This window comes from Platalea leucorodia (assembly GCF_965183815.1).
Source record: "Platalea leucorodia genome assembly, chromosome: 5".
NCBI classification, from domain to species: domain Eukaryota; kingdom Metazoa; phylum Chordata; class Aves; order Pelecaniformes; family Threskiornithidae; genus Platalea; species Platalea leucorodia.
In genome coordinates, this window is record NC_138827.1 from 43,163,675 (window position 1) to 43,184,607 (window position 20,933).

General features: G+C 39.3%; 1 protein-coding gene across 3 annotated transcripts in view; it reads right to left on the reverse strand.

Annotated features, from left to right (window-relative positions):
• COL11A1 (collagen type XI alpha 1 chain) overlaps positions 1–20,689 on the reverse strand; it is a gene marked incomplete at both ends in the record, with an annotated part of 161,159 nt that extends 140,470 nt beyond the window's left edge. For all 3 annotated transcript variants that reach the window (XM_082312409.1, XM_082312410.1, XM_082312408.1), the window contains 2 exons: positions 4,269–4,436; positions 20,575–20,689. In XM_082312409.1, coding sequence (XP_082168535.1) covers positions 4,269–4,436; positions 20,575–20,689 — 283 coding nt within the window. The remainder of the gene's footprint in view (positions 1–4,268; positions 4,437–20,574) is intronic.
• Positions 20,690–20,933: the final 244 nt, after the last annotated feature.

Consider the following 20,933-nt stretch of genomic DNA (forward strand, 5'->3'; position numbering starts at 1 on the left):
TACAAGCCAGGATGCCTGTAGTTCCCCGGATCCTCCTTCCGACCCTTCTTGTAGAGGGGCATCACATTTGCTAACTTCCAGTCATCTGGGACCTCCCCAGTTGACCAGGACTGCTGATAAATGATGGAGAGTGGCTTGGCAAGCTCCTCTGCCAGCTCCCTCAGTATCCTTGGGTGGATCCCGTCTGGCCCCATGGACTTGTGAGCATCCAGGTGGAGGAGCAGGTTGGTGACTGTCACCTCTTCGACAACTGCGGCTTCATTCTGCATCCTTTCTCCACCTCCCAGCTCAGGGGCCTGAAAACCCCGAGGATGACCAGTCTGACTATTAAAGACTGAGGCAAAGAAGGCCTTAAGTACCTCAGCCTTCTCCTCATCCTTCATGGCAAAGTTTCCCGCCACATCCAACAAAGGAGGGAGATTCTCCCTGGCCCTCCTTTTGTCGCGGATATATTTTTAAAACCTTTTTTGTTATCTTTAATGGCAGTGGCCAGTTTAAGTTCTTGCTGAGCCTTTGCCTTTCTAATCTTCTCCCTGCGTAACCTCACAACATCCTTGTAGTCCTCCTGAGTCACTTGCCCCTTCTTCCAAAGGTGGTAGGCTCTCCTTTTTTTCTTGAGCTCCAGCCAAAGCTCTCTGTTCAGCCAGGCAGGTCTTCTCCCCCGCCTGCTTGACTTACGGCACATGGGGATGGCCTGCTCCTGTGCCTTTGAGATTTTCTTCTTGAATAACATCCAGCCTTCCTGGACTCCTTTGCCCTTCAGGACTGCCTCCCAAGGAACTCTGGTAACCAGGCTCCTAAACAATCCAAAGTCTGCCTTTCTAAAGTTCAGGGTAACAGTTTTGATGACTCCCCTCCTTAATTCTCCAAGAATCGAGAATTCTATGATTTCATGGTCGCTGAGCCCAAGACAGCCTCTGACCACCACATTGCCCACCAGGCCTTCTCTGTTCATAAACAGCAGGTCCAGCGGGGCACCTCCCCTGGTTGGCTCACTTACGAGCTGCGTCAGGAAGTTATCTTCCACACACTCCAGGAACCTCCGAGACTGCTTTCTCTCTGCTGTGCTGTATTTCCAGCAGATATCTGGTAAGTTGAAGTCTCCCACGAGAACAAGGGCTCAGTTCAGTAGTTTCTGTTATCACTGCTATGGCCTAATATTCCCAGATGTTTTATCTTGCACCTACATTGTGTAATTATAAGTAAATTTCTGCCAAACACAGTTTCGATTGAAAAAGTCAAAAACCGAATTATATTCTAACATGTAAAACTTCGTGTATTGCTATGTATATATAGTTCTTGGACACATATCTGGAATAGTAATCAAAGTCTTCTCAATTACTTTTAAATTTCTTGTTTATTGGTATGGTTCTATTTGAAAAATAACCAAAAATAACAATAAAAATTGGAGGGAAATTTGCTAGAAAAATCTTTGTATATATGTGGGTTGCCATTCCTGTATTCCAGCAGGTTGAGGGAGGTGATTCTGCCCCTCTACTCTGCTCTGGTGAGACCCCACCTGGAGTACTGCGTCCAGTTCTGGAGTCCTCAGCACAGGAAGGACATGGACCTGTTGGAGCGGGTCCAGAGGAGGGCCACAAAATGATCAGAGGGATGAAACACCTCTGCTATGAGGAAAGGCTGAAAGAGCTGGGATTGTTCATCCTGGAGAAGAGAAGGCTGCGGGGAGACCTTATTGCAGCCTTTCAATACTTAAAGGAGGCTTTTAAGAAAGATGGGGACAGACTTTTTAGCAGGGCCTGTTGCAATAGGACAAGGGGTAATGGTTTTAAACTAAAAGAGGGTAGATTTAGACTAGATATAAGCAAGAATTTTTTTACAATGAGGGTGGTGAAACACTGGCACAGGTTGCCCAGAGAGGTGGTAGATGCCCCACCCCTGGAAACATTCAAGGTCAGGCTGGATGGGGCTCTGAGCAACCTGATCGAGTTGTAGATGTCCCTGCCAATTGCAGGGGGGATGGACTCGATGACCTTTAAAGGTCCCTTCCATTCCAAAGCATTCTATGATTCTATGATATGCTTTTGTAAAAGATAACTAAGAGCATATAAACAAACAGTACAACAAAAATCTAAGCAGTTATTTTTAGAATTATATAATGCCTTCCAGCCAGTGAAATCAATGCCTATTATATTCTGGGATGTTGGTAAATATTATTAGATCAGTTTTTAAAAGATGGATATATTGATGCTCCCAGCTTTTGCCATTCATAGCTCCCTTTGAGCTACAGTAGCTAAAAGATACCTATACTTTCTGATGAGTTATAGGAGTTAGATGAAAGTAAGCATAGGATGCATTACAACTTGTATTGTTTCGCTAAAATGATGTCTCACAACCCAGTCTTGTCTTGGATATATTCTGTAGTGTTTCCACTACTATACAGCACTAAGAAAAAGGAACATGATCCCTCAAATATCTTTAAGAATAATCTCTGAAAAAGAAGGATTTCTTGTGGTGGGGAGAGGATGCCAGTTCTGCAAGATTCAAAAGGAGGTAATTACCATAATCATCTCAAAAAAATTGTTCCTAGGTTCTTTACTGAAGTAGAGGACAGCATGACATTTTCCTGTATTAAGCAAAGTTTTGTGGTGGCTTCTTTTTATACTGTGAGTGAGCAATGCTTTTTATTTGTCTCCTGCACATAGAAGTGTTGCAACACATTGGTAAAATCAAGCAAACTCATCCCAGTTGTAAAGCAGAAACTGAAAGCATTAATAAGAAGAGTACCTAAATTAAGGCAGTCAAAGGCTATAGAAATTTAGATGTCAGCCAACAACATGAGGTACTTATTTGTTCTGGCATTCAAGAATCATATGAACAGTTATTAATGCAGCTGCCAGATCTCCTCTTTATGCTATGATTTGATTCATGAATAAGTGCAAGTCAACCCAAGCTCTCAGACTTCCAGCCCTAGACTCTCAGGCTTTGATTTAGCAGAAGGTGCTTCTATTGTTCTAAACTTAAAAAAATATCAGTGATTCCAAGTAGTTTAATCTTCTGTCCAGTTGTATTCGAATGCTCACTTAAAGTTTTTTGTTGTACCACTTCACTTCAATGACACACATTGTAAAACTCAGAATATAAAGGTGCCAACTTATTACACTGTGCAGCTTGTGCAGTTTTTCAATGCAATGAATCATTTTTGCATTTTTTAAAGAAAGAACAGCCCATATTCTGCTAACCTTACTGAGGGGAAGTAGCAATTAATTACACACATAGTCACACTAACATCAGCAAGACATTGTAGACTGTAATGTGCCATTCAGTGAATGATATTTTCAGCTGGATAACTATATGCAACATAGCTAGGAGGATATATTAAAAACTGAAGAACTGTGTTAAAAAATAAAATAAATATTATATCTGTAGTGAATTTTGCTTTGATCTTCTTCCATGAATAAAAAAGTAAACTGATGAGTTAAGTGAACATGTAAGTTATGCTTGAACTGTGTATAGCTGTTTCCCATGTTGCTCCGGGAACCCAGTATTACTACAACATAATGTATGTTTCCCCCTTTTATAGATCTTGGATGATATCTATACGATTGCTACTTTGAAAGACAAAAAAGGAAGTATTTTTCTTTGCCCAATGTTCCATGATTTTGTTTTTTAATATTCTTATTATAATTTTCCTCAAAAGTTTGGGTCAAGTGACAAGTGATGGCAAAATAATGGAATAAAAGTCTCTCCTCAACATCCAAAGAATCTTTTCCAAAATGTGATTATTTAATTTTAGAGAAATTTGAGAGAAGATGGAATCACATTACCTGCTATGCACAACTAGCCTTGTTTAGTCACCCAAATACCCAGATACTCTTAGGTAATTCTTAACAGATGGTACTTCTGGGAACAATTTTGCAATGGCCAACCACAACTCATTTCTACCACTGCAGCATAACTCCAGGAAGTACTGCTTTTAAATGGACTACTGAAACTGGAGGAAACTTGCCAAAGCCACCAAATAAGCTTTCCATCAGATAGCATCATGAAAGAACAGGTAATATGACTTACAGGCCAATTCTGCCAGTGACACAGAATTTGATGAAGAGCTTTATAACTGAAGCCAATAAAAACTGATTCATACAGTGGATAAAGAGCATGTCCTGTCATTCGTATGCAGGCCCAACTCTAGGGATAACAGAAGTGTTTTGTAGTACTCATGACAGACTACATGCTGTGCTTTAGATACCATAAAAGCATAGGCAGTAAGATAATTTACCAAAGTAATAGCTTTCTGACAGTCTTACCTGGGTACAGCTGCTTTGTTGGGGCACTCAGTTGTGCAGTTTTTGAAACTCTGTAGGCGACATCCGATCCTTTTGAATCCCTTCTGTTTGTGCAAAATCCTGCTGTTCTTGATACTCCTTCTGGTGAATTGTGAAATTCTAATGCTTTTAGCACATCAACGGGTTCAGCTGACAAAGAAAAAAAAAACAAAAAACAACAAAAAGAATGACTCATCTTGCATCTCTACAGTATGCAGCCTCTAAAAAGGATATTAATTTCATTGCAAAAGCGTATGTGTAATCATAGCAGTAGCTGCATCCTATTTTGATTTATTGCAGATTACTCCTACACCAGAATATTATTTTAACAGGATTACTCATTTTTAAATATATAAGAGTTCATCCCAACCAATGTAATTGTTATGATCAGATCTTCAAACTACTTGACTACACACTGAAAATCACTGTTTCCCAAATGCAGAGAATCTTGGTGATTGAAACTTACAACACATTCTTTTAATGAGTGACTTCTAAGAAATGGAACTGATTTTAAAAGTTTGTACAAAAGTTTCAGAAGCATTCAGCTACTAATAATCTGCTATCAGAAACTCATCTGTTGTTAAAGTTAAAATATATTCTGATTACATATGATTGTTTCCTCAGACACAAAGTGCTAAGGAAGAAGCTAATCTCGTTTCTCATCCAGTTAGAGAAAGAAAAATGTACCTGCTTTGCCTGCAAGGAATGAACAGATTGAATCACAGTCTTTCGTTATTTCCAAGTTAAATTCAAATGGACTTGTTTTGTACTTTAGAGCCCAAGTACAATCAGGTTGCATTTATGGTCAGTGTCTAACAATTTAAAGTTGAAATCCAGACCTGCTACTGCACCGATATTGATACAAAATTGCTAAAAAAAAAAATATATATATATATATATATATATATATATAGCCAACAACAAAGCTTTAATCCATAAAAGTTCACCGTGGCAAAAGGGCCAAGTACTGAACGGACAAGCACTTAACAGAGGCAGTGAGAGAACATAGTTTGCCTACTGCATATCTTTTCTCTTAGAAAAAGTTAAGGTGTTCATTCTCATACTCCCTACAGACCATGGCTTCACTAATTTTTTTTTTGAGCGGAAACAGAATTTTCAACAGACCATTTTTTCACTGGGACTATTCTGCAGTTTTTATGTTGGCAAACTCGTAACCACTTTATCTGGAAAGACAAAGTTTTACATGACTTTCACTGTTAAAGCTGAGAAATGTGTTTGGTAAATCTGATCCTTGTTCATGTCTGTGAACTGTACTGTGGCATTAACTACAGCTAATTTATTCTCTGTTATTATTCATTTTATGTGTCAACAAATATCAGCTTAAGGCCCAAAATTCACTGTGTGTGAATATTCAACTATTTCAACAACTATTTGCAAACAACAAGTGAAAGAGTGTGAAAACATAGGCAAAGTGTATTCTAACTAGTCAGCGATGGAAACATCTCTACCTTCTTTTCTTACTATTTGTACAGGTCTAGGCAGTGTTAGTATTTTTTTGTCACTGTAGTATCTCAGAAGTCACTTTAGTACATTCACTATCGGTAACATATGTGAACAAAGTTAAGTTTAACTCGTGCATCCTATTCATCTCCTGACATTGCCTAATGTGAAGAACCCAACTTTGTGGTTAAACCTATCTTTGATGATTAACACCAAAAGTATATTCTTTGAAACAAAACCTGAGGTTTTCTCAATCAGCCTAGAATGCTCAGAATTTCTGCCTCAAAATATATTCACAAGAAAATGCTTGTAAGCTTCTTTAATTTTTTTTCACATCATGCAACTTCTCATTTCCTTTTTCCATCAGATCTTGTTATCAAATATAAACCCAATAGCCAATGTTTGTTTCAAGCTAATACATTTTGAATGAATGCTACAGTATACACCTGAATTTACTTAAAATCTACATATCCTGCAGATTCAAGAAATTATATTTAAACATTCTCAAAAGAAAAGTTTCAATAGTGTGCAAATTCTGAAGCATTAGTCCTACCTCTCTGTTAAGTACTGACTAAATAATTTTAATGGATATTATATATTTTCTATAGGTATTCCACACAATTCTAAAGTTACTACCATACTGAAGGAACAGCCACACTTTTTTTCTGGTAACCGATGGCTATTTTTGCAGTACCTATAATAATTTGAACCAGTAAAGTAATGTAGAACCAGTCACTGGAAATATCAGTAAAAATTCCAAGTCACTGTATAAGTCAACCACTGCTACATTCCTTTTTTCTTTGCTCTTTTCTGTAATTTGTACCAGATTCTTCATTATTTTTTAGAATAATGGCTGTTCTTTGCCTGGCTGACTGGGAGAGTATTCATCCATAAAAAAAGATTATTCATTACTCCCCACTAGTTCTGCTGCTAAAAAACTTCCAGACAAGAAACAGAATAATAATAGGAGAGAACAATCTACAAACCACAAATTCCAAATAATTAGAACAAACATTTTGTTAATAGTCCATAGATGACATTTATTTCCACAAACTGTGATTCACAAAATGTAAATAGCAAAAACACTAGTCAGTTTACAAGGATTTCTAGAGATATAACTTGTCACAGAAATGACAAGTTATATGAAGTAACTTACGCAAAAAATGTGATTAGTCTACCTCCAATGATAACATGGCTGACTTACTGAATACTTATAGATCACAAGTAACAGAAACTGCTTCCCTAATTCAAATAAAAGATTTCAGATAGCCACTTCAACCAATAGTTACAAAGTAAAGGAGTTCTTTAGAAGTCTTTAGATAAACCAGGCAGGAATGTGTAAGATTTAATATGCTTCTTTAAAAAAATTTGCTTTTGATAGAAACCCACATATCATTCAGCCTGTGAAATAAACAGACTGAGTTTGTGCCTCTTCCTTGTAAATGTTTTTGCAACATTCTTGTGTGTGTCATTATTTAACCCGGGCTTGAGTTGCATCAAATGCCCAGATTAGGATGCAACCAATCCTATATTTCAGCTGGGAGGCAGCAGGCCTAGAAGTCTCCTCACAGCTGTTATTGCCATCTCCCAGCTGAAAACAGGGCTCACTGTGTAAAGTACTTCTCCCCTACACTCTTCCTGTGTCATGCATAGAGCTACCATATATTGGGGTTTCTGCAGAAACACCCTCTTTTTGCTAGTGGAAATTTTGTCTTGGTGAATTTCAGGATTTTTTTACATTTTCTGGAACTATGGCAACCTAGTCGGAGCAAGCGTTCAGGAGCCCTGACCAGGCTGCCATGACATTAGTCTCAAAATTCTTGATGAGCTCACTGTGCATGTTCAGATGACCTGCTCAATGCCTCTACAGAAAGCACTAGACACAGTTGCTCTCAATATGCCACAGGGCACACACATGTAGGAATCAAGTCAAAAATAAACAGCTCTTGAAAAACAGCAGTGCTTAGATCCTAACTGGTCAGAGGTAACCTGTTTAAAGTATAAAGGACTATGAGAAGTCCTTGCACAGCCAACGCTGGCCTGCTTAGAAGACCAGGGTAGAGAGGTAGGAAGGCAACTCACAGAGTCAGGGAAGATCATAATCTGGAAGCTATCAGCTGAAATTGTGCTTCTCTCTGCCAGTTTCTGTAGGTTCTGCAGTGCTCGATGTCACTGTATCCTGGGAGCTTCAGCTCTTCCTGAAAACTGCCTCTTCCCTAGCATTCTGCTCTCACACGATTTCTGGGAATAGTAAGAAATAGCCAGAAACAGCACAAGTGCTAAAGCCATGCAGTTTACCTGTTCGCATGGTCCACTAATTAAGATTACAGCTTGTATTTATATGGGGCAACATTAATGTAACCCATATATTGGCAGATCTAGGGTCTCTCACAAGAACTTCCTTACAGCACATAAAGCAGCCTGCCTAAATGATTTTACTTTCTAGTCTAATTTCCTTGGATAGTTTTCGCATAAGAGAAGTAAAGAAAACTGCAAATTAATGATATATGATGTAATGCTTTTGCATCCTTCCAATTTGGTGCTAAGATTTAACATGGCAAGGAAATAACCAACAAATAAGCATCATGCAAACAGCTCTGTTCACCAGTTCTTGGGGTGCAGTTAATTCTCCTTATGAAACTTAGACATTAGCTTTGAAAACTCAACTCTGCCATGGCAAATTCGACAAAACACAAGATCCAGACCCTGAAAGTGGGTCCCTTCATGCAGATGTTTATGGCCACACTGCTTGAAGGCCACCTGCTGCACGCAAGCCAGGCAAAGCCACGAGATAACCTTTTGAAAAGAAGCCTGTGTTCAACAGGGCAAGCCTGCATTTTTCAGATTAAGCTCTCCTGAGTTTCAGAAAGCAAATAAAAAGGAAGTTTCCACTGTGCTACTTTTCCACTGATAGAGAACCAACTGCAGGGAATCATTCTTTTCACTAAATTTTATAGTGCAAAGTTCAACAGCATACGTCCTTGTGCAACTTTCACTGCCACTAACAGACTACACAGTAGTAACCAGAGGAGGTGTTTAAAAGTGCTGGGATTTCTGGAATGGCAAAGGAGAATTCTTCAAAAATCCCTTTTTAGAAGACAGAATTGTGTGAGATGCGAACCTGAGTGTCCTAGTACCTTTCAAGATAACAAACTGTTATCACTTAGCTCCAATTTAAGTTTCTGGTTTTCAAAAATAAAGAAGGTAAAGCACAAAAAAAAAAAAAAAAAAAAAAAAAAAAGAATGGTGTAACATCTCAAGGCCTGAAATAACTTGTAACTTGCAACTTTTCAAATTGTAGAGCCGAATTCTGGTCTTCATTACTGTGGTATGACTGAAATACATCCATTCACTCAGTGAGCTTTCCATATTTATAGTGGTATGGATAAGAACATTTGGTCCAGAGCATTTCATATTAAATATAACTCCAAAGCCGTATTTAACCTTCCTTTGCTTCCCCTTTAACTTTCTTCCATAGGAACTAAATAGGAACCTTAGGGGGAAAAAAAAAGACAGATTGACAGAAATATAAAATCTTCTAAGCTACTTTAAATGGTACTAAAATATGTGTAAAAGCATGTTAACTAAAAAGAAGTAAAAAAAAAAGAAAACCAAACTTCTGTCAGCATATCTCTGCTGGAAATTAAAAGGATTCAGTGGAGTTACATAGTTGTAAACTGGATGCTAGATCACACTTCTACACTACTAGGTCAGGGCAGAATATCAGGAACGAATTACCTGAGGGAAACTTCATGTGTTCTCTGTTTGTTTGGAGAGGAGGAAAATGCATATAAAAACTGACTTCCAATTTTGGTTAGCATTTTCAAGCCTAGACTTCCTATATATACAATGATACATTTATTTTAAAGGCTATGACAATGCATTCTATTCAATGAATTAATAACCACATCTTTTAAAAATATAATGCATATATATTTTGAAAATGAACCTCTGTAAAAATCTAGACTACATTTTGATCATATATTCACAGTTAAAGATATCATAGCTTTCATTTCATTCCACAATCTCTAAATTGAAATAAAGTCTGTGATATATCATTCCTAGTAATACTGATACTGATACTACACATATGGATCAAATGCCTTTATGTTGCATTATACCTAACAACTACTGCCATCGTTCAACGTGATTTCTTCTATCTTAGTGATAGGCAATAAAATTTGTTTGTGCTTCAGCAACCACCATTAAAATTCTGCATTGTGATAAAGCCCATCTGACCCTGCAAAGGCAAACTGTACAGAACACAAAAAAAGATGGATCAACAGTGCATCTAATGGCAGCAATGTCATCTCTGGAATTGTACCAGCAGCAATCATTTTGGATAAAAGGGTAAAATCTAGACATATTATCCTGCTAGATACAATCACATTGAAGGGTAATTATCTTTGCATTTGTGAAAATGTTTGGATTTACAACAGATGCTTTTTTACAATTTTCTAGCTACTGACCAACTGCAGCAATGATCCAAATCCAAAAGTTCTCCATATAGGCTTACTTAAATTGCATAGGTTTACTCAAATCAACCTAGTGAGTGACATTAATGTAAATGCTAGGTATGTAAATGTTAGGCCATTAACACACACTGAAAATAGAGCTGTATTGTTTCACGTAAATAGAATGTTCTGTCCGGTATCACTCTAAGCAGCTACTGTGTATGTGTCAATAAATTTACACTTAAGCATATGAAACACTTGAGCTCCTGTTTCTTAGCATACATATCAGCTTCCACTCATAGTATCTTACTAGTAATTTAAGTCCGTTGCTGTCACAAATCCATTGACAAATTCTGTGTCGGATTAATTTCATTGATGCAAAATGACCTGAACACACTATTACTAGAAATTTTTTTATTTGCAGCAGAAAAAATTTTACGCATACTTGTGAGTGCTTCCTCAGAAATTCTTTTTGACCTATATAGGCTAATTGGTTATCAGACAGGTTTCTAACCATTCTTTCCTACATAAAGCTGTATTGAGAAGCAGTTTACGGGTCAATTCCATGAGTGGCTGCAGTTCCCCACTACTATGGATCTCCGTATTTCACATCTTACTCAGATCTTAGGATCACTCTAGATGTTTGACCTCTTATCACAGATGCATGCAGTGGTCCTCAGTAGACTTGGAATATATGTACATTGAAAAGATATTATTCATTGAATTAAGAGTTCTTTTGAGTGAATTTGATTATTCCTTAAGAGATAACCAAGGAATTCAGAATGGACAACTGTCCTTCTTATCTAGAAGGTCCCACACCTTCAGTTTTCTCCTATTCTACACTGAACATGCTGCAAGCCACTTAGAAGCTTCAGTGAGAAATGAATATAGCCCTGAACCTTTTTAGATAGGCTATACCAAACTTGACATCTGTTCTCTTTCTATGAACTGTACACCAAAATATTTTTAGCTGCAGTTAAAGATGCTGGTGACTAAGGACCAAACCGTTCAAGACAGGCTTTTATTGAAAATAGGGTATACAGAGGAAACCATCACCTGCATTTTCAGAAGGACAGACTTTGCTGTCAGACCTCAAAGTGAAACTCTCCGGGACTGATAGGAAAGTGACTGTGGTGGCAACTTCTGGCTACAAAATTCATTCCCATAAGAAATTGTTCAGAGGATGACTCATTTAAAGTAAAATATTTTTCTTTCTGTTCAAATGCCTAATAAAGCATAGAAGTTGAAATCCTATTATATTTAGATTTTGGTCTGTAACTCCTGGGTGTTAGTCTCTTAATTTTATGAGAGAGCTCAGGCACAATGATCCTTCCCTATTTAAAGGCTATGCTCACCTACATAATTTACAAGATGTTCCCAGATTGCATGCTGGGGGACATACTTTAAACACAAATAATAACAAAACTCAAAGGAAAAAAAAGAGCCAGTATTCTTTACTTTACAGATATACCTTAGCAAACTGAGTGTGCAACTATTTGCTACACTGTTAATAACTTCAGTAACTGTGGTTTTTCCTTTTTCAGATATAATAAACAGTATTTTTACAATAAACAGTATTATGTATTTTTCAGATATAATAAACAGATAACTTCTTGAGTTACCATAATTCTTCAGCAATGCCCTTCTTTTGATTAATGTGAAAGTGTAATTTATCAGTGATGACTCCACAAATAGCCTTACAATCAATAACTTGTAATTGATGAGATACAACCCTGGAATAGAAAAGAGCTTAATTTGCCCCAGTAAAGAAGAATTATTTGAGAAATTTAGGAAGACTAATGTTTCTAAATTACTATTACTTTACTTCATATTTTTCCATGGAAATATGTTTCATTCTGCCAGTAATCTGTTCCAATGGAACCACCGCAAAACTAAAACTTGAGTGTTGAAACATTAATCTTCAATTCTAAATGGAGTGTTTTTTTTAAAGTTTAGTCCAGTTTTATTTCACTGAGACAGATCATTTAAAGAGTAGAAGCTATTATAGCCTGGTAGGCTAAAATATGCATATTTGGTGGGTACTGATGAAGGGACTCCTTATACTTGTGGACAAGACTTTCAAAATAGGCTACCTATGGTTAGATTTCTAGGTATATATTTAGGAATGTAAATAGAAGGTACTGGCTGCTCCACAGTTTTTTTGAAATTATGCTACCTATTAAAGGCACAATAGCCTACAGTTATTTAGTTTATTTACTTTTCTTAAAATTTCCAATCTTCATAACTATAAGTGCTCATTCTAAGGACTCTCTGTGTATTCTATAGGTGGGTAAAGACAAAAAATACTATGATGAAGGTTTCTGACACTCATTAGACGGCCCAAGGCTTAATGAATGTAAGAGGCGGAAATATTTTCATGAACAAGAACAACTCATATGAAGGGGTAACTAGTCTTCAGTATCTGCTGTTGACCTCTCAGAGCAGTGCTGTCAGGCCAGAAACAAGGGAGAAAGGTTTTTCTTTTAAAAACAGTCTTAACTACAGATTGTGTCAAAGTTCTTCCACATAGTTTTATTTTAGCTACCATTTGTCAAGCTGTTTCAGCAGTTCTCCTACTGTGAAACCTGACAACTTTTCCCCTCCTTGCATTCCTTCTTCCAGATTATTAGTCCAGTTTCCGACTCTATCAACAATTAGCAAGCAGTTTAGTTTACCAGCTAGACCTAAGTTTGCTAGAGCAGAAAGAGTAATAGAGGCTGCTACTTTGCCAAATTATCAATAAGGAAGTCTTTACTAGCAGTGTTAGAATCTGGATTTGTTAAACTGTTAGTCTGTTGACCTTTAGGATGCAGTACAAGACCCATCTATTTCTAGAATTCTGTGCTATTTCTAATGTGGTAGGAATACTTTTGTTCTTATTTTTACCCTTATACTCTTTTACTTATTGCGGGCAGGTACGATGGATATCTTTTAAAACCAGAAATACATATAATTATTGTGATCTGTACTTATTAATTCACTGTGTTCTTCATCTGTTAAGAATTAATACAGGAGTAAACACCCAAGAGCAGGAATTCAAAAGGATGTTATGCCCAAAACACTTCACCGAGCTTCCCAGTTCTTAGAAGGGACTCCATTACCTTCCCACTGTGGGCTCTAGTCTCTGTATCCCAAGCAATGCTTCCCTGCAGTTCTGCCATAGGTGTGTAAGCACCAGAAAAGGATCAGACGCTCCTCTGTCCTTCGCATTTCCTACTGGCTAGCTCTGGGCAGATCTGCACTTCCTCGGAGGCTTTTGGGATTGGCAGTCTGAGACTCGCATGCCTCCCAACTCTCTGCTGAGAGCCCAGACATGTAACAGAAGACTGTTCTGGGAGTGAGCATCAAAAGCATCGGTTCTGCAGTGTCCTTTGTGAAGGTTCCAATACTTTTCATAGATGTTAACGAAAGGACTTTACAGAACTGGATAATATGAACTCTCTGTTTTGTGGGCTGCAAAACTGAGTTACAGAGCATCTCCCAGGTACAAAAATGAGACCAATTAAACTGCCTAATGTAATTGCATAGTGCTTCTGAAAATCAAGCTGTTTTTTTCCCTAGGTTCCTAAATACAAATTTATGAGATTAAGTGAATATAGATTGCCCATGTATATATTTACAGAGACATACTTCAAGGTTGTTTTACCTGTTAAAAAATTTCCTACATGTTAGGTTTTAGATGAATTATGTAATTGGGTTCTTGGCTGGTGACATTTTTAGAAGAAGGTGTTATTGCAGTGCTTTCATATTTAATGATTACAAGAACTAGAGATTATCCAGACACAAACAGGAATGCTTTAAATGGCCTATGATTGACTATTTCACCAACAGAGGGCTTGTGTGAAACTGCTCAGAACTGGCTACTTCTGTTTCCACACCAGTTATTTGGAAGTTTTTCATTGACTTCCTATGCTGCAAAATCTACTAAATACGCAATAGTATTTCAAAGACAGTAAAGACAGTCTATGCATATATGGGACGCATTTTTGATACCAACTACTAACTATATCTCTTTTTAAAGACCAATCTCTAACACTCATAAAGTAAAAAAGAAAAACAAACACCAAAACCCCACTTAAGTCTCATATTGAAACCAGTGGAAAACTTGCCTACGTACAACTAGACAGATCTTTAATAAGGTCAGCTTGCAGGCTTATTTATTTACTGGAAATATTCAGCAAAAAATAAGAATAGTTCTTTCTGGTTTTTGGTATGTTGCACAATTCTGGAGCGTAACCTAGATTTTGAGACTGACATTTCATACTTGCTTTATATATTTCACCACAAAACGTGACTTTTTTATTACTTAAAACCTTCTTCGAGACTAGATAGGTTGTACTTTTATCACTTGTTCAGCAACATGGACTACAATCAAGCACTAAAGACCTGATCCTGATTCCATAAAATGTTTCACTTGTTACCCACAAAAGATTGTGCTAGTTCATTATCTGGTACAGACCTGTATTGACCCATCAGTTTACAATATTTTAACATCTGTCTCAATACTTCTGTGGAGTTATTCCCATTTTACACCACAGCAGATTATATCAGAACTGCAGTCCAAGTGTCTAACTATGTTGAGGCCTCTGCTAAAGATTCAAAAAGTTCTTTTTGTACAGACAGTGGAGACAGTACTTCCAACTGTGAAAATAGCAAAACAAGTATTAAATTCTTGGAGTATCTTGTTTCTATTACCATACCAAAAAAAGACACAGTCTAAAAATGGTCACAGCTACAGGAAGAGACAAGGTGTTCCCTCAGCAATTAAACATGAAAGAAATCAACCCCACTTAAACGCTTTGTTGATCAAGATATTTATTCAGAAATAATCCCAATAGACTTCAAAAATATCTTCCAATAAATGGGAGTTTTCAAATGTGGAACATTTGTACATTTTTTGGCTATAAGCATAGAAAAAAAGGCAAAACACGGCTAAGGACAAGATTTACCAATGGTGCCATTTAAAGTAACCCTATTTAATTTGATAGAGAAACAACTAAATGATTTTTTTAAATCATACAACTAAAAACTTTCACCATACTTTCACTGACATCAGAAGTATTATCTGCCTTTTGCGAGCAATGCAAGGAAATGAGACCCAATTCTGTATCTTAGTGATATTAGCAGGAATTCCACTTAAGCACACAGCAAGGTTGTAAAACCTTGCATTTTATCTTTTTATAAACTATGAATGTTTGATAACCTATCAGATTACTATGATAATTTGACTAAATACACAGGTAAGGGATAGAGTAGGTAAAACTTAGACTACAGTAATACTTTAACAATGTGTCCATAATTTGACTCATAACTAAGTCAATTTGTATTATAGACAAAACTCAGCTGCCAGTGACATTATTCATAGCAGGATCAGGATCTTCATTTTTTTATCATATTTTATAATGCATCTTTCAATTTGCTTTGCAGCAAACACTTTTCTTCCATAATATCAGCTCTGCCAAATAACTTTTATTTCACATACTGTACGCATTAACACTTTGACATACAGTGAAGTCCCAGACCTAGAATTTACAAAGGTTTTTACAACCCCTTATGCGTGATAATGTGCTAAAAAGAGTTTAAGTTCTGCCAGATTCTACTACTATTGTAATAACAGGGTCAACAATTAATCTTTACATTCACAGTCTGTAAACCTGGTATTTAATACCGAGTAGTACAGTTATAAGCCCTTGCAACAGGCATGTGTGTTCACCTAATTCCTTTTAAGCCACTGCTCTCTATTGTGTCCATCCAGAGGGCAAATCTGTATCACTGCATGAGACTTCACATTCTTAGAACGTTAGAGATTTCTCCCAAGCTCTGCTTAATTTATTCCCCCCTATTATCAACAAATACTCAGAACAATGATAAATTAACCAATGCTGGGAGGATTTCTTCTGAAAAGAAGCAGAGCGCTCTACAGAGAAAAGAAAAGCAACTTCTTAATCTTGCTGGCAGATGGAAACCCTACTGTTCACCACTGTACAAAACAAATCCGGGAGAGACATAATTGCTCCAGTGTGTTTTAGGTATAACTTCACTTCAGTAGTAATGTCATGGCTCTTTTATTATGCTGCAACCTTGTTAGAATTAAGGGCCCTATTTGGAGGAGACCAAATAACTTTGGGCAAGACAATTGTAAAGCTAAGTATGACAACTCCTTTCCTACATTTTACAACTCTCCAGACACCAATTTTACCAATGATGTTTTTCTTTTTTTTTTTTTTTTTTTTTAGTAATCAGAAAATGCCATAGCACCAGGAAAGGTTATATCACAAAGATTATTTTTTCTAGTGACATTCCAATAATAGGTGGTAGGCATAGAGATTATTTCAAGCCAAAACTACTGAATATTTGTAAGTATTCTATATGTACTTATATAGAGTTACATTTGTTAAGATATACACAAAATTGAATTTGAGAAACTAGTAAAAAGGCATAGTTTCCTGCAGCCTGAATAGTCCTTTCTGAGATCCTTGTGAAGTCTCCTTCTAAATTAAACGCAAAGATTCACACTAAAGAATCTACAACACATACCAGTCATTTTTCTGTGTCAGATGTCTGCTGCTGAGGTTGAAATAATTATTTTAGCTTAGCAACAATTAAAAAAATCTAAATTATATAGCAAAACAGACATAGACATGCAGGTCTCTCTTGCACTGTACTGGGAAGACTGGACCATTTCACCTGCTGATCCCTGGGACTCAGAAAAACTTCAGCTAGGACCACTAGCTGAATCTAGTGAAATCACCCTTTGATTTAATCACTCTTGCTCACTTTGTGAATATTTATCTAAGAAACCACTGTACGTCCTCTGCTTCTGAAGGTTAATGACATTTTGTTAGACCAAAATTAACACACAAGACTATTTCACCGTAAAATAAAGAAACAATGAAAATGCTTGTATTCTTTTTCAACCTTAAAAGTGAATTGGTCAGTTCAAATCAAAAGTGCTTTACATAACTAACAGTTCTGAGAAGAGATTTACACTTTTCTAGTTTAAAACTCCTTTTTGTACAGGTTTAGACTAGCCAGATACATTAAACAGTTTTCATTCAAGATACAGATCCATATCTTCCCAGTGTAACTTACTAAGCAATTACAAATAAGTAACAGCATTAAGTGTGCATCCACAAAGAAAACTCTCCTTTTGCCATCACTAGTGGGCCCAGTTCTGCATTCCTTCTACACCTAGAACTCCCACTAGTTTCCAAGCCTGTGTGTGGGAAGCACAAGGAACCTTTGTATTTCCTAAGATGACTGTAAAAAGTATCTATTCTATATTAGAAACAAATTGGCTTGTCACTTACACAGAAGGTCCAACGTGTATTTTCTATATATATCTTCATAGCCTCATTTTCAGTAAGGATTCTTAAATCTTTTTGCTCTCAGGTTAAAAGCTGGATTTCCATTTGCTTGAAAAAGCTTATAAATAATAAAAAGACTGATTTTTCATTTCTTGCCCATGAAATTTAAATCAGCATCACAATAGTGCATTGATGCCAGGCCCTTACAAAAAATTTATAGTGTTGAAGCCATGCCATTTCGACTAAATGAGTTTATTCATTCCAAACACATTACCAATAGATTTAGTATTAAAGGTGAGGAAGGGGAAAGGAAATCAAAGGATGTCTTTTAAAATACTGGATTTTGTTTACTTTAGCCAAGTCATAAAGCAAAAATATTTTCTAAAAAGAGCTGCTTAAGAGCTGGTGGGCACTGAGCTGACCAAATATGAGTCACTAGTTTTCCCATTCGGTTGCTTCTCACTTCTGCAACTTATTCTGTCTAAAGAAGAAATAACTCAAGAGCCCAATCAGATCTTCACACCCCCTTTCTTGGTACTATGAAAGACACCTCATACTTCTCTTTCTTTTTTGTGTTAAATAAAGAAACTTGAAAAAAAGTCAAGAATTTTAGGAATCTTTTGAGGTTTCTCTACATGGAATGAATTCTGTTGCCTTGAAAAGGAGTCACTGCTATACAATTAACACTTTATATGAATACACCATGTAGTTTTCTTTACACAGGGGTAGTTCATGAAAAGATAATTGAAGAATATAGGATTTAATTTAACAGAGTTTATAAGGGCAATTATTCATATTTTACCCAGCATTTTCATTTAGTCATATTGTTTACCTGCTGTAGTATGCTATTTTATTTTATTACTCTGTATTTTCCCTCGCCTGGTTTCAAATACGAATCATTATGTCCTATCTTTTAACTACTTTAAGATTAGAATACATAAAAGATGATTCAGAAATATCTCCCTTGTACTCCGTTAGGGAAATTAGGTCAAATTCTACTCCCTCTGTAGTCAATGGAAAAACTCTTACTGACTTCAATAACAGATCAAGCCCTAAACACACAGCTCCCTGTAGTTTCTAAGCAAATGGCATACTGTATCTCAGAAAAGTTCAAGAACTAAGTTCTTTTCAGAATGCTTCTACAAAGATGAGGAGCCTGTAGTTTTGTTTCTGAAGTGCCCTTTATACAGAAGATTAGAGGAAAAGATTTTTAATATAGCTTTGTAATTTTTAAGAGTTACCAAAACCAAACTCGTCTGCTTAATGTTGCTGAATATACTTCAGTAAGTACCAAATAACTTCTGTTGATTTTTCCTGGGCTGCTTGGGTTTACATTTTCTTTTAACTTTCCATTTGCATCCAACCCATTATGTAAAGATAATCTACATAAATCCTACTGAATTAAGTCAGCTCTACTGCGAATGGTGGCACAAAAAGTGGCGTAAGAAGTCTATCATTGCCTTTGCAGACAGTATTGCTTCTTGAAGAAATGTAGTTTTGACACAGTAATGAGGAGTCGAATCCTTGAAGCTCTGCGAGGTTCATTCACCCTCGGTGTAACTCCACTGGAGTCCGTGGGATTGCAACAGGGATGAACCAGCCCCGCCAACCCCTGTCAGAAACGGGGCCAGCAGGGGCAGACGCCGAGGCCGTGCCCAGGTACGAAGGGCTCGAATGGGAACCCATCACCGTACTGTGCTCCCTGCGGGGCGCCTGTGGATCCAGAAAGCGGGACTCCAGATCGAGAAATACCTCCTTAAAATAATATATGCATAAAAATTAAACCTTTCTTTTCGGAGAGTTAAGCCCCTTCATGGATGTCAGACCCACAGAAAAATAAAAGCCTCAGTCCCGGCCAGATTGGCCCCTAGATGCGCCTGCGGGCTCCGGTGGGAGGGAGGGAGGCATGGAGGGAGGGAGGGAAGGAGGGAGGAAGAGGCAGCCTTTCCACCCCCGGTAGGAGAGGGAAGCGCTCCCGCCGCCGCAGACCATACCCCGCGGCTCCGCGGATGGGCGAGCACATCTCACAAAGCCGGAGCGCCCAGCCGGGAGCGGGGAGCCCTGCCGGGGAGCGCTGCGGAGGGCAGCGGGGCGGGGGGCGGGAGGGATGGGGCGGGGGGTGCGGGCCGGCGGCTCCCTTCTGCTGAAGCAGCCGCGCTGCTGCCCGGCTCGTGTTGCCGCCGCCCGTCCCCCGCCGGCTGCAGCCTGCCCACCAGGTCCACGGACACCCAAGGGACCAGTCGATCCCCCCGGGGAGGCTGCCAGGGGGGAAGGAGGCTGGGGAGGCGGCCCCGGCGCTGACACCGCCTGTGTGGAGCCCGGCGACCGTCGGGCCGAGCCCCCGACGCCCCCGCCGGCCGGGGCACCCCCGGCCCGCCGCGGACCACCTGCGGGCGCCGCCGCCGCCGGCAGCCGCTCCTCGACCTCCGGCAAAGGGCCCCCTCGCCTGTATTTTCTCCTCCCCTCGCGTCCTGAAAAACTTTTTGCCCACTGAAACCCTTTGCAAAGGGAAAAATAAAAGAGCGGAGAATGGAGAAAATCAGAGCGGAGAGCCCCCACCCCCCAACTTTTCCTTTCCTCGCCCCTCCGAGGGGAAGGCAGATACTTGTCGCTCCACTTCAGCCACCACTGGGTGAACGCTAGCAGGGTAACGACTCTGTAAGTTCAACAAAACTGCAAATCGTACGCACGCTCCACAAAACTGAGTTTAGCGCTGGAAGAGGAGAAATCGCTCTGCTCAACAAGTAGTTCTTTCATCTCCGCACCCCGCCGGTGCATCCCATTTACTGCATTAAAACCACGTCCAGGGTTACCGCCGAGGCTGAGCGGGGGCCACCCCTCCGCGGCACCTGGGCGGGACGCGCCCCGCCGCGCTGCCGGGGGCTCCCAGCGGCTCTCCGCGCCGCGGGCCGGCCCCGAGCCCCTTCGTGCCCTCCGCCTCCCCGGCACCGGGAGCCGCTCCGGCAGGCTTCCTCCGAAACGCGGCCCCAGCCCTGCCCCGGGTCCCCCCCCCCCCGGGGCGGGGGCGAGGCGGCTGGACTCCCCGGCTTGCCTTCGCCTCCTTACCTCCTCTGACCTCCGCAGCCCGCAGAAGGACGGCGAAGGTGATGAGCACGGTCACAGCCGAGTCCCAGGGCCACCTCCTCGTTTTCCACCTTGCGGACCATCTCTGCATCTCCATGCTGGGCACCCACAAGTGTGAATTAAACCCGGGCGCCTTCAGTTTATACCAGCTCCGTCCTTTCCACTATATTCCCAGAGATGATTTCTCCTATGGAGCCATACGGGATACACCAAGAGGGGTTTTCTCTCTCTCTCTCGCCCCCCTCCCTCTCTGCCCGGCCTTGCGCAGGCCCCTCCGACCCGTCCTCCCCGCTGCCCTGCCTTCAGACTGAAGGGCGATGAGGGGCTTTAATCAAAACGCG